This window comes from Bubalus kerabau, chromosome 8 (genome assembly GCF_029407905.1).
Source record: "Bubalus kerabau isolate K-KA32 ecotype Philippines breed swamp buffalo chromosome 8, PCC_UOA_SB_1v2, whole genome shotgun sequence".
NCBI classification, from domain to species: Eukaryota; Metazoa; Chordata; class Mammalia; order Artiodactyla; family Bovidae; genus Bubalus; species Bubalus kerabau.
In genome coordinates this window covers 81,010,129-81,022,439 of record NC_073631.1, presented here as the reverse complement: position 1 = coordinate 81,022,439, position 12,311 = coordinate 81,010,129, and the positions used below count along the sequence as shown (strand labels likewise).

General features: G+C 41.1%; 1 protein-coding gene across 1 annotated transcript in view; it reads left to right on the top strand.

Moving 5' to 3' along the window:
* Positions 1–12,311, top strand: part of HECW1 (HECT, C2 and WW domain containing E3 ubiquitin protein ligase 1) — a 483,654-nt gene that overhangs the window by 221,182 nt on the left and 250,161 nt on the right. The window contains exon 4 of the mRNA XM_055590733.1: positions 3,252–3,359. Coding sequence (XP_055446708.1) covers positions 3,252–3,359 — 108 coding nt within the window. The remainder of the gene's footprint in view (positions 1–3,251; positions 3,360–12,311) is intronic.

The following is a 12,311-nucleotide window of genomic DNA, read 5'->3' as shown; positions in this document are numbered from 1 at the left end:
ACCTGCAGCTGTAGGCATGACACTATTGGTAAATGACACACAGGTCCTGGAACTGGGTCTCTTAGCCACAAGCTCTTCTCTCTTTTCACTTCATCCCTGTTTCCCCATTCTGGCCAGATGCACAGAGTGAACCTCAGTTTGCCAAAAGGGCCACCATGACCTAGCCCCTCTCTGCAGAATCTGAGTTCTGGGTCTGCTCTCAGAAGCCCCCAAGTTCTGGTTGTTTCCCCAGCCACTGTGATGGATTTAATCTCAAAGATTAAAGTTGCAGATATTTTGGTGCATGTGTGCATGCTAAGTCACACAGTCATGTCCTATTCTTTGTGATGCTATGGACTGTAACCCAACAGGCTCCTCTGTCCATGGGATTCTCCAGGCAAGAACACTGGGGTGGATTGCCATGCCCTCCTCTAGGGAATCTTCCTGACCTAGGATTGAACCCACCTCTCCTGTAGCTCCTGCATTGCAGACAAATTATTTATTGCTGAGTTACTGGAGAAGCCCCGATATCTTGGCAGGCAAGGGGAAATAATGTAGTGGTTAACTATGGCTTTTGTCATTTTACTGGAAGCACAAACAGTGACATAAAGTGTTACCTCTTTCCTAAAGAGTATAAAAATGAGATTATTTATTCATAATAGTCAGCAACAGTAATGTTATCAAAGCCTTACTATGTACCAGGCAATCTTCTAAATGTTTAAAATGAATTAATACACTTAGTCCTCATAAAAATATTAGGTATAGATCTTATCATTAGCTTTCTTTGAAACATGAAAATAATGAGTCACAAAATGGTTCAGTACCTTCCAAATATCAAGTAAGCCAGAAAATGATAGAGCTGATATTTGAGCATGTGTGAGCTAGGGTCTAAATTCTTAACTAGTGTTCTATGCTGCCTTTCAGTGACTATCATGGACAAGTGGATACACTGTAAAGTCATCCACCATGATTCACAAACTTGTCCTCTTGAGTGAGAGCAAGACTTGTGACTTACTTCTAACCAATAGAACATGGCAAAGGTGATGGAATGTCACTCCCATGATGATGCTGCATTGCAGAAGACACTGTCTTAGTGGCTGGAGCAATAGACTCCTCGGTTGATTTCAAATAAGCAAGTTGATATGATGTGAACCAGCTATGGAGCAGGGCCACATAGAAGCAAATTATAGATAGCCTCTATGGGATTACAGCCTCAGTACTACAACTAAAGGAACTGAATTCTGCCAGCACTATTTTATCTTGGAAGAGACAATAAGCCTCAGAGGTGTTCAATGGACACCTGCTGCTGCTGCTGCTAAGGCGCTTCAGTCGTGTCCGACTCTGTGCAACCCCATAGACGGCAGCCCACCAGGCTCCCCCGTCCCTGGGATTCTCCAGGCAAGAACACTGGAGTGGGTTGCCATTTCCTCCTCCAATGCATGAAAGAGAAAAGTGAAATGAAGTCGCTCAGTTGTGTCCAACTCTTTGAGACCCCATGGACTGCAGCCTACCAGGCTCCTCCGTCCATGGGATTTTCCAGGCAAGAGTACTGCCACTGCCTTCTCCACCTAGGTAGCAGCTTATTAGTCCCTGAGCAAGGAACCAGGTTAGACTGTGCTCAAACTTCTGACCCAAAGAAACTGTGAAATAAAAATGTGTTTTTTTAAAGCCATTGTTTGTTGTAATTTCTTATGCAGCAAAAGAAAACAAATACAGCAATGTAGATATGATATTTACCTTTTCTAGAGCTACATTTGTCCTCTATTGTTCCCATGACCATACAAGCTATTGTTGTTGCTTTTGTTATTTTTTATTGTTATTGTTATGTTATCATCATAATGATGTTAAAACAGTAAGTCATTAAACAGTATTGTAACAGAGGAAAAAAAAAAACATGGATTTCTCACAGCTTCAGATCCATTTAGCTTGGATGGTTACTTTCTGGTAAAGTGGAAACTGCAAAGGCCCCATAGAAGATTAAGGTAAAATTCATATCACTGTTTTTGTGCTGAGAACATAATGTCTGGAACCAAGGAAGAAGCAATTGGTTATGTCTTTATGGATCTGTCCTCTCCAAGGATGCTGCCTTGCTCTCTGGACACCAGCTTTAAGAAGGACATTGATGGGTTACAATATGACATCAGAAGAAGGGCAGGAGGGAAAAAGAGCACAGTCCCCCCACCCTCCGCTCCTCTCAGTGCTTCCACGAGCAGACTCTGCCCTGCTCCAGGCTTGGATACCACATGGAGACCTTACTCCATCCTCCATCTCTACCCCGGTGGCTCTTTCTCATCCTTCATCTCTCCTTCAACCTCCTGTTGCCCTCCCTTCCTGTAGCTTCTTGTCAGAGCACTCTGTTCTTTTCCTTCCTCTCCCCTTTTGCAAGTTGTAATAATGCATTTATTTCTTTACTCAGTGTAAAATCTGTGTCTTCAATTGTTTGCAAGTTTTAGTTCAGAAAGGTTTTGCTCAACACTGTGGCCCCTGCACTTTCCCAGTATGGCAGATGGGTGGATCTCAATAAGTATCTGTTGAATGAACAGATGAATACATGAGTGCATGAAGGATGGATGGATGGATGGATAAATTCATGGATGGGTCCCAGAAGAGATGATATAAGATTGAACCCATGGGAACTGGGCCCCAAAGAAAAAGTGTGCTCAGATGTCTTCTTTATGCCTCATTCTTAGACCCAAATAGGGACCAGTTAATGAAAGCATTATGAGGAAGATTTTTGCACTGAGATTCTATACATGGAAGGGAAATGAACTGCCAGAGAAGCAATGATTTCTCTGTTTCTGGAGCGTTCAAGAACAAGCCAGATGTGACAAAGAATCTTCCTGCCAATGTCAGAGACACGGGTTCGATCCTTGGGTCACAAAGATCCCCTGGAGTAGGAAATGACAACCCACTTCAGTATTTTCCACTTATCTGGAAAATTCTGCGGACACAGGAGGCTGGTGGGCTATAGTCCATGTGGTCTCAAAGAATTGGACATGACTCAGCAACTGAGCATGAGCACAGATGATCACTTGCCGGGAGTGCTGAGAGGTAGGAAGGAGATTTCTGGATTAAAAAGGGGTTGATCCAGATGGTACCTGAGAACACCTCTTACTCTCTGTTTCTGTAACTCCAGGTGCTTTTTCTTCTGTTGAGCTGGAGGTGGCATTAATATCTTTTGCTCTTTTATTTTTTTCTAAAAATTCTGTTAGCTAATATGTTTCTCTAATATGTTTTCTCTACTCTGCTTTCTCCCTTTCCTGGGAATATAGATGAGGTCTTGTCGGAAAACTTCCTGGACTATAAGAACCGTGGAGTCAATGGCTCTCATCGGGGCCAGATCATTTGGAAGATTGATGCCAGCTCTTACTTTGTAGAACGTGAGTACTTTTCCCATTCCTGTTGCTCGGGATGAAGCAGAACACAGCTGCTTTTGTTCTTTGCTGTGCTGCATGGCCTTCTTTTAGAAGTGTGTCATAGAATAAATGTTAGACCCAATCATTGACTGTATGGTCCTACACTGGAAGTTTGGTAGAAGAGTCCTTCCTTATGACACACCCATTTTCTTCTTTTGAATTTTAACTAAATGAGAAATAAGACATAATTTAAGGTCTAAATACAGTATCAGATATGAACACAACTTGCAATTTTTTATCTTTTTAGAGTCAAGAAAATAAGTGTTAGGATACATGAAATCTCAGGATACATGAAATCTCATGACTGTTTCTTCATTCTGCATGAACCAATGTGAAAAGGGGGGATTTGTGTGTAAATTAATTTAGTACTGGTCCCATTCCTTTCAAAGCTATTCTCCAGGATTTCTGTGACATAGAACATTTCCTCCATGTTCAGTTCAAAAAACAAACTATTCAACATAACTGTCTTCATCAATTGTATAAAGATACACTTTAAATAAAATCATCTCTATAAAATATATAAAATATTATTACTGAGTGAAAGTGTATTCAAACTTGATGAAGTTGTAATGTCTTGGAATAAGTATGTGACTTACCATGTCATATTCAAAATAATTAAAAGTTGAACACTTTAGAAAACTGACATTTTTTCAAGTACAAACTTGGAAAAATCTCACTTCCCAGTATACCTCCTGGACTGACAACATCTCAGTCTTTTTGGAAAATGGATGAATTTCCATTTTGCAAATATATCATATGAATGACCGATATACTAGGAATGAAGTTTTCTGCACAAGTGTAGCATAATTTGTCAAAAAGTAAAAATTTATCAAGACAAAGCTTAATTGAGTTTGCAAATAATTGGAATATTGACTCAGGGCACACACATAAATCAGATAAATTAAAATGTAATAATAAATTATAGCTTTAGGAGTCAGTGCATTAAGACTGCATAAATTATGCCATAAGAATTTATATTTTTAATGTAAAGTAATTTGCATTTTCAAAATTGTTTTATAGAACAAGTGCCAAATTAAGGAACAGGAAGAGACTGGATGTACAAAATGTTCTAATATGGCTATCAAAGCATATGCAAATCAAAAATCTTCTTGCTATAATATAAAAATACAAAATCCAGGCCATATAAAAATGCAGAATCCCAAGCCATTATCCAGAAGGACAGAGAAGTTTTTGTTACAAATCGAAAATAAGACTCTTTGAAGTCTCTAAGTAGCAATAAACACATTAATCTCATTGGCAAATTATTGCTGCTTAAAATAAAAATAATTTTATAAACTTTGAAAATTGGCTAGATTTTAAATCTTGAAGTATAACAGAAGGGCATTTTACCTGGAAATTAAATTAGAATAATAAAATAACAAAGCTTTGTTTTGTCCATTTTTCTCTTTATTTTTTCCTTTTAGTGTTTACTTTTATGAGAGTGGAGGTATATGACTGATTACCTGGAATCTATTTTAATAACACATGTCTTTTGGAGTTAGTATTCAGTTTAGAATTAGCTAATTGCTATTATATAGGGCTTCCCTGGTGGCTCAGCGATAAAGAAAAGATTCTGCCTGCAATGAAGGAGACTCGGGTTTGACCCCTGGGTCAGGAAGATTCCCCTGGAGGAGGAAAGTGCAACCCATGCCAGTATTTTTACCTGGGAAATCCCATGAATAGAAGTCTGGTGGGCTACAGTTCTTGGGTCGCTAAAGAATCAGACATGACTGAGCAACTAAACAACATTAATTTATGTGGTTTTTTTGAAGGCCTGATTAAATCAGATTTTTAAAGTACTAATAAATTAGAAACATTCAAAACACATATTATCTGTACTCTCCAAGGAGTTAAATGCATGATAAAGTACAAAAGAAAATAACTCCTGACTTCTTTCCTGTTCTGTGACATAATTTATTCCTAGAGGGTACCTAGCTGTGTGACTATAGTAATAATTGTAATATGAGAAGTAAAAAGATGCAAATATTAGCACTGACAAAAGAAAGACTTCGTGGAATTTTAGCTTTACCTATCCTGTGGCTCAGATCACGAACTCCTTATTGCAAATTCAGACTTAAATTGAAGAATTTAGGTAAGACCTAAATCAAATCTCTTACGATTATACAGTGGAAGTGACAAATAGATTCAAGGGATTAGATCTGATAGACAGAGTGCCTGAAGAACTATGGATGGAGGTTCATAACATTGTACAGGAGGCAGTGATCAGAACCACCCCCAAGAAGAAGAAATGCAAAAAGGCAAAATGGTTGTCTGAGGAGGCCTTACAAATAGCTGAGAAAAGAAGAGAAGCAAAAGGCAAAGGAGAAAAGGAAAGATGCGCACATCTGAATGCAGAATTCCAAAGAATAGCAAAGAGAGATAAGAAAGCCTTTCTCACTGATCAGTGCAAAGAAATAGAGGAAAACAATAGAATGGGAAATATCTCTTCAAGAAATTTAGAGATACCAAGGGAACATTTCATGCAAAGATGGGCTCAATAAGGAAAGAAACAGTATGGACCTAACAGAAGCAGAAGATATTAAGAAGAGGTGGCAAAAATACACAGAAGACTATACAAAAGTTATACTATATATAATAATCCTATATATACTATATATAATGAGCTATATGAGTATAATGAGTATAGCTATACTATATATATATATTATACTATATATAATATATATAATGAACCAAGGCGAGCGGTGGCTGCGTGGCACTGGAGCGGCCCTCTGGAGATACCCCACATCCAAGGTCAGAGAAACCCAGTAAGATGGTAGGCACTGGAGCAGCTGTGAGGAGATAACCCATGTGCAAGGGCAAAGAAGCCCCAGCAAGATGGTAGGAAGGGTGAATTCTCGTTTAGAATCAAACCCCATTCCCACCAGAGATGCTCAGAGGGCTCAAACAAACCTTGTGCGCACCAGGACCCAGGGACCCCACAGAGACTGAGACAGAACTGTGTTTGAGCGTCTCCTGTGGAGGTACGGGTCAGCAGTGAACTGCCACAGGGAAGGGCTCTGGGTGCAGCAGACCTGGGTGTGGCATAATCCCTCTTGGAGGAGGTCACCATTAACCCCACTATACAGCAGCCAGAACTTACAGAGCACTGGGAGATAGACTCTTGGAGGGCACAACAGAACCTTGTGCACCAGGACCAAGGAGAAAGGAGCAGTGACCCACAAGAGACTGTCCCGGACTTGCATGTGGGTGTCTGAGAGTCTCAGGTAGAGGCGTGGGTCGGTGGTGGCCTGCTGCAAGGTTGGGGGCACTGAGTGTAGCAGTTCATGCATGGGATCTTTTGAGGTAGGTCACCATTATCTTCATTACCTACACGATAGTTTAGTTCAGTTCAGTTCAGTTGCTCAGTTGTGTCCAACTCTTTGCAACCCCATGAATCGCAGCAGGCCAGGCCTCCCTGTCCATCACCAACTCCTGAAGTTCACTCAAACTCATGTTCATCGAGTCGGTGATGCCATCCAGCCATCTCATCCTCTGTCGTCCCCTTCTCCTCCCGCCCCCAATCCCTCCCCAGGGTCTTTTCCAGTGAGTCAACTCTTTGCATGAGTGGCCAAAGTATTGGAGCTTCAGCTTCAGCATCAGTCCTTCCAATAAACATCCAGGACTGATCTCCTTTAAGATGGACTGGTTGGATCCCCTTGCAGTCCAAGGGACTCTCAAGAGTCTTCTCCAACACCACAGATCAAAAGCATCAATTCTTCTACCCTCAGCTTTCTTCACAATCCAACTCTCACATCCATACATGACCACTGGAAAAACCATAGCCTTGACTAGACGGACCTTTGTTGGCAAAGTAATGTCTCTGCCTTTGAATATGCTATCTAGGTGGGTCATAACTTTCCTTCCAAGGAGTAAGCGTCTTTTAATTTCATGGCTGCAATCACCATCTGCAGTGATTTTTGAGCCCCAAAAATAAAGTCTGACACTGTTTACACTGTTTCCCCATCTATTTCCCATGAAGTGATGGGACCAGATGTCATGATCTTTGTTTTCTGAATGTTGAGCTTTAAGCCAACTTTTTCACTCTCCTCTTTCACTTTCAAAAAGAGGCTTTTTACTTCCTCTTCACTTTCTGCCATAAGAGTGGTGTCATCTGCATATCTGAGGTTATTGATATTTCTCCCGGCAATCTTGATTCCAGCTTGTGCTTCCCCCAGCCCAGCATTTCTCATGATGTACCCTGCATATAAGTTAAATAAGCAGGGTGACAACCTTGACGTGCTCCTTTTCCTATTTGGAACCAGTCTGTTGTTCCATGTCCAGTTCTAACTGTTGCTTCCTGACCTGCATATAGGTTTCTCAAGAGGCAGGTCAGGTGGTATGGTATTCTCATCTCTTTCACAGTTTTCCACAGTTGCTTGTGATCCACACAGTCAAAGGCTGTGACATAGTCAGTAAAGCAGAAATAGATGTTTTTCTGGAACGCTCTTGCTTTTTCCCTGATCCAGCAGATGTTGGCAATCTGATCTCTGGTTCCTCTGCCTTTTCTAAAACCAGCTTGAACATCTGGAAGTTCATGGTTCACGTATTGCTGAAGCCTGGCTTGGAGAATTTTGAGCATTACTTTACTAGCATGTGAGATGAGTGCAGTTGTGAGGTACTTTGAGCTTTCTTTGGCATTGCCTTTCTTTGGGATTGGAATGAAAACTGACCTTTTCCAGTCCTGTGGCCACTGCTGAGTTTTCCAAATTTGCTGGCAGATTGAGTGCAGCACTTTCACGGCATCATCTTTCAGGATTTGAAATAGATCCACTGGAATTCCATCACCTCCACTAGCTTTGTTCGTAGTGATGCTTTCTAAGGCCCACTTGACTTCACATTCCAGGATGTCTGGCTCTAGGTTAGTGATCACACCATCGTGATTATCTGGATCATAAAGATCTTTTTTGTACAGTTCTTCTGTGTATTCTTGCCACCTCTTCTTAATATCTTCTGCTTCTGTTAGGTCCATACCATTTCTGTCCTTTATTGAGCCCATCTTTGCATGAAATGTTCCGTTGGTATCTCTAATTTTCTTGAAGAGATCTCTAGTCTTTCCTATTCTGTTGTTTTCCTTTATTTCTTTGCATTCCATCACTCAGGAAGGCTTTCTTACCCCTCCTTGTTATTCTTTGGAACTCTGCATTCAGGTGCTTATATCTTTCCTTTTCTCCTTTGCTTTTCACTTCTCTTCTTTTCACAGCTATTTGTAAGGCCTCCTCAGACAGCCATTTTGCTTTTCTGCATTTCTTTTTCTTGGGGATGGTCTTGATCCCTGTCTCCCGTACAATGTCACGAACCTCTGTCCATAGTTCATCAGGCACTCTGTCCATCAGATCTACACCCTTAAATCTATTTCTCATTTCCACTGTATAATAATAAGGGATTTGATTTAGGTCATACTTGAATGGTCTAGTGGTTTTCCCTACTTTCTTCAATTTAAGACAGAATGTGGTCCAGTGGAGAAGGGAATGGCAAAGTACTTCAGTATTCTTGCCTTGAGAACCCCATGAACAGTATGAAAAGGCAAAATGATAGGATACTGAAAGAGGAACTCCCCAGGTCGGTAAGTGCCCAATATGCTACTGGAGATCAGTGGAGAAATAACTCCAGAAAGAATGAAGGGATGGAGCCAAAGCAAAAATGCCCAGTTGTGGATGTGACTGGTGATAGAAGCAAGGTCCAATGCTGTAAAGAGCAATATTGCATAGGAACATGGAATGTTAAGTCCATGAATCAAGGCAAATTGGAAGTGGTCAAACAGGTGATGGCAAGAGTGAATGTCGACATTCTAGGAATCAGTGAACTAAAATGGACTGGAATGGGTGAATTTAACTCAGATGACCATTATAGCTACTACTGTGGGCAGGAATACCTTAGGAGAAATGGAGTACCCATCATAGTCAACAAGAGCCCGAAATGCAGTACTTGGATGCAACCTCAAAACGACAGAATGATCTCTGTTCATTTCCAAGGCAAACCATTCAATATCATAGTAATCCAAGCCTATGCACCAACCAGTAATGCTGAAGAAGCTGAAGTTGAATGGTTCTATGAAGACCTACAAGACCTTTTAGAACTAACACCCAAAAAGATGTTCTTTTCATTATAGGGGACTGGAATGCAAAAGTAGGAAGTCAAGAAACACTCTTATGGCAAATTTGGCCTTGGAGTATGGGATGAAGCAGGGCAAAGGCTAATATAGTTGTGCCAAGAGAACGCACTGGTCATAGCAAACACCCTCTTCCAACAACACAAGAGAAGACTCTACACATGGACATCACCAGAATGTGAACACCGAAATCAGATTGATTATATTATTTGCAGCCAAAGATGGAGAAGCTCTATACAGTCAGCAAAAACAAGACCAGGAGCTGACTGTGGCTCAGATCATGAACTCCACCATAGTTTGGCCCCAGGTAAATAGCAGTAAAGTAATGCTCAAAATTCTCCAAACCAGGCTTCAGCAATACGTGAACCATGAACTTCCAGATGTTCAAGCTGGTTTTAGAAAAGGCAGAGGAACCAGAGGTCAAATTGCCAACATCTGCTGGATCAGGGAAAAAGCAATAGAATTCCAGAAAATATCTATTTCTGCTTTATTGACTATGCCACAGCCTTTGACTGTGTGGATCACAAGCCAACTGTGGAAAATTGTGAAAGAGATGAGAATACCAGACCACCTGGCCTGCCTCTTGAAAAACCTGTATGCAGGTCAGGAAGCAATAGTTAGAACTGGACATGGAACAACAGACTGGTTCCCAATAGGAAAAGGAGTTCGTCAAGGCTGTATATTGTCACCCTACTTATTTAACTTATATGGCGAGTATATCATAAGAAACGCTGGGCTGGAGAAAGCACAAGCTGGAATCAAGATTGCCGGGAGAAATATCAATAACCTCAGATATGCAGATGACACCACTCTTATGGCAGAAAGTGAAGAGGAAGTAAAAAGCCTCTTTTTGAAAGTGAAAGAGGAGAGTGAAAAAGTTGGCTTAAAGCTCAACATTCAGAAAACTAAGATCATGACATCTGGTCCCATCACTTCATGGGAAATAGATGGGGAAACAGTGTAAATAGTGTCAGACTTTATTTTGAGGGGGCTCAAAAATCACTGCAGATGGTGATTGCAGCCATGAAATTAAAAGACGCTTACTCCTTGGAAGGAAAGTTATGACCCACCTAGATAGCATATTCAAAAGCAGAGACATTACTTTACCAACAACAGTCTGTCTAGTCAAGGCTATGGTTTTTCCAGTGGTCATGTATGGATGTGAGAGTTGGACTGTGAAGAAAGCTGAGGGTAGAAGAATTGATGCTTTTGAACTGTGGTGTTGGAGAAGACTCTTGAGAGTCCCTTGGACTGCAGGGAGATCCAACCAGTCCATCCTAAAGGAGACCAGACCTGGGTGTTCATTGGAAGAACTGATGCTGAAGCTGAATACTTTGGCCACCTCATGTGAAGAGTTGACTCATTGGAAAAGACTCTGATGCTGGGAGGGATTGGGGGCAGGAGGAGAAGGGGACGACAGAGGATGAGATGGCTGGATGGCATCACCGACTCGATGGACATGAGTTTGAGTGAACTCCGGGAGTTGGTGATGGACAGGGAGGCCTGGCGTGCTGTGATTCATGGGGTCGCAAAGAGTCTGACACAACTGAGCGCCTGAACTTACTTACTTAAATAGAAGGGAGAGAACACAGCTCCACCCATCACCAGAAAATTGGATTCAAGATTTACTGAGTATGGCCCTGCCCATCAAAACAAGACCCAGTTTCCCCCTCTGTCAGTCTGTCCCATTAGGAAGCTTTCATAAGCCTCTTATCCTTCATCAGACAGTCTGAAAACCACAATCACAGAAAACTAACCAATCTAATCACATGAGCCACAGCCTTGTCTAACTCAATATAATGACTCAGATAACCACAATGATGTAACCACTCACCTAGATCTAGACATCCTGGAGTGCAAAGTCTAGTGGGTCTTAGGAAGCTTCACTGTGAACAAAGCTAGTGAAGGTGATAGAATTCCAACTGAGCTATTTCAAATCCTAAAAGATGATGCTGTGAAAGTGCTGCACTCAGTATACCAACAAATTTGGAAAACTCAGCAGTGACCATGGAACTGGAAAAGCTCAGTTTTAATTCCAGTGTTGAAGAAGGGCAAGGCCAAAGGATGTTCAGACTACCACACAATTGCACTCATCTCACATGCTAGCAAAGTAATGCTCAAAATTCTGCAAGCTAGGCTTCAACAGTACATGAATTGAGAACTTCCAGATGTTCAAGCTGGATTTAGAAGAGGCAGAAGAACCAGAGTTCAAACTGCCAGCATCAGTTGGATCATAGAAAAAAGCAAGAGAATTCCAGAAAAAATGTCTACTTCTTCTTTATTGATTATGCTAAATCCTTTGACTGTGTGGATCACAAACAAACTGTGGAAAATTCTTAAAGAGACAGGAATAGCAGACCACCTTACCTGCTTCCTGAGAAACCTGTATGCAGGTCAAGAAGCAACAGTTAGAACTGGACACGGAACAACGAATGGATTCCAAATGGGAAAGGAGTACAACAAGGTTGTATATTGTCACCCTGCTTATTTAACTTATACACAGAGTACATCATGCAAAATGCCAGGCTGGATGAAGCACAAACTGGAATCAAGATTGCTGGAGAAATATCAATAACTTCAGATATGCAGATGACACCACTCTCCTATCAGTTCATGGCAAATAGATGGGGAAACACTAGAGACAGTGACAGACTTTATTTTTTTGAACTCCAAAATCACTCCAGATTGTGACTGCAGCCATGAAATTAAAAGATTCTTGCTCCATGGAAGAAAAGCTATGACCAACCTAAATAGCATATTAAAAAGCAGAGACATTACTTGGCAACAAAGGTCCATCTAGTCAA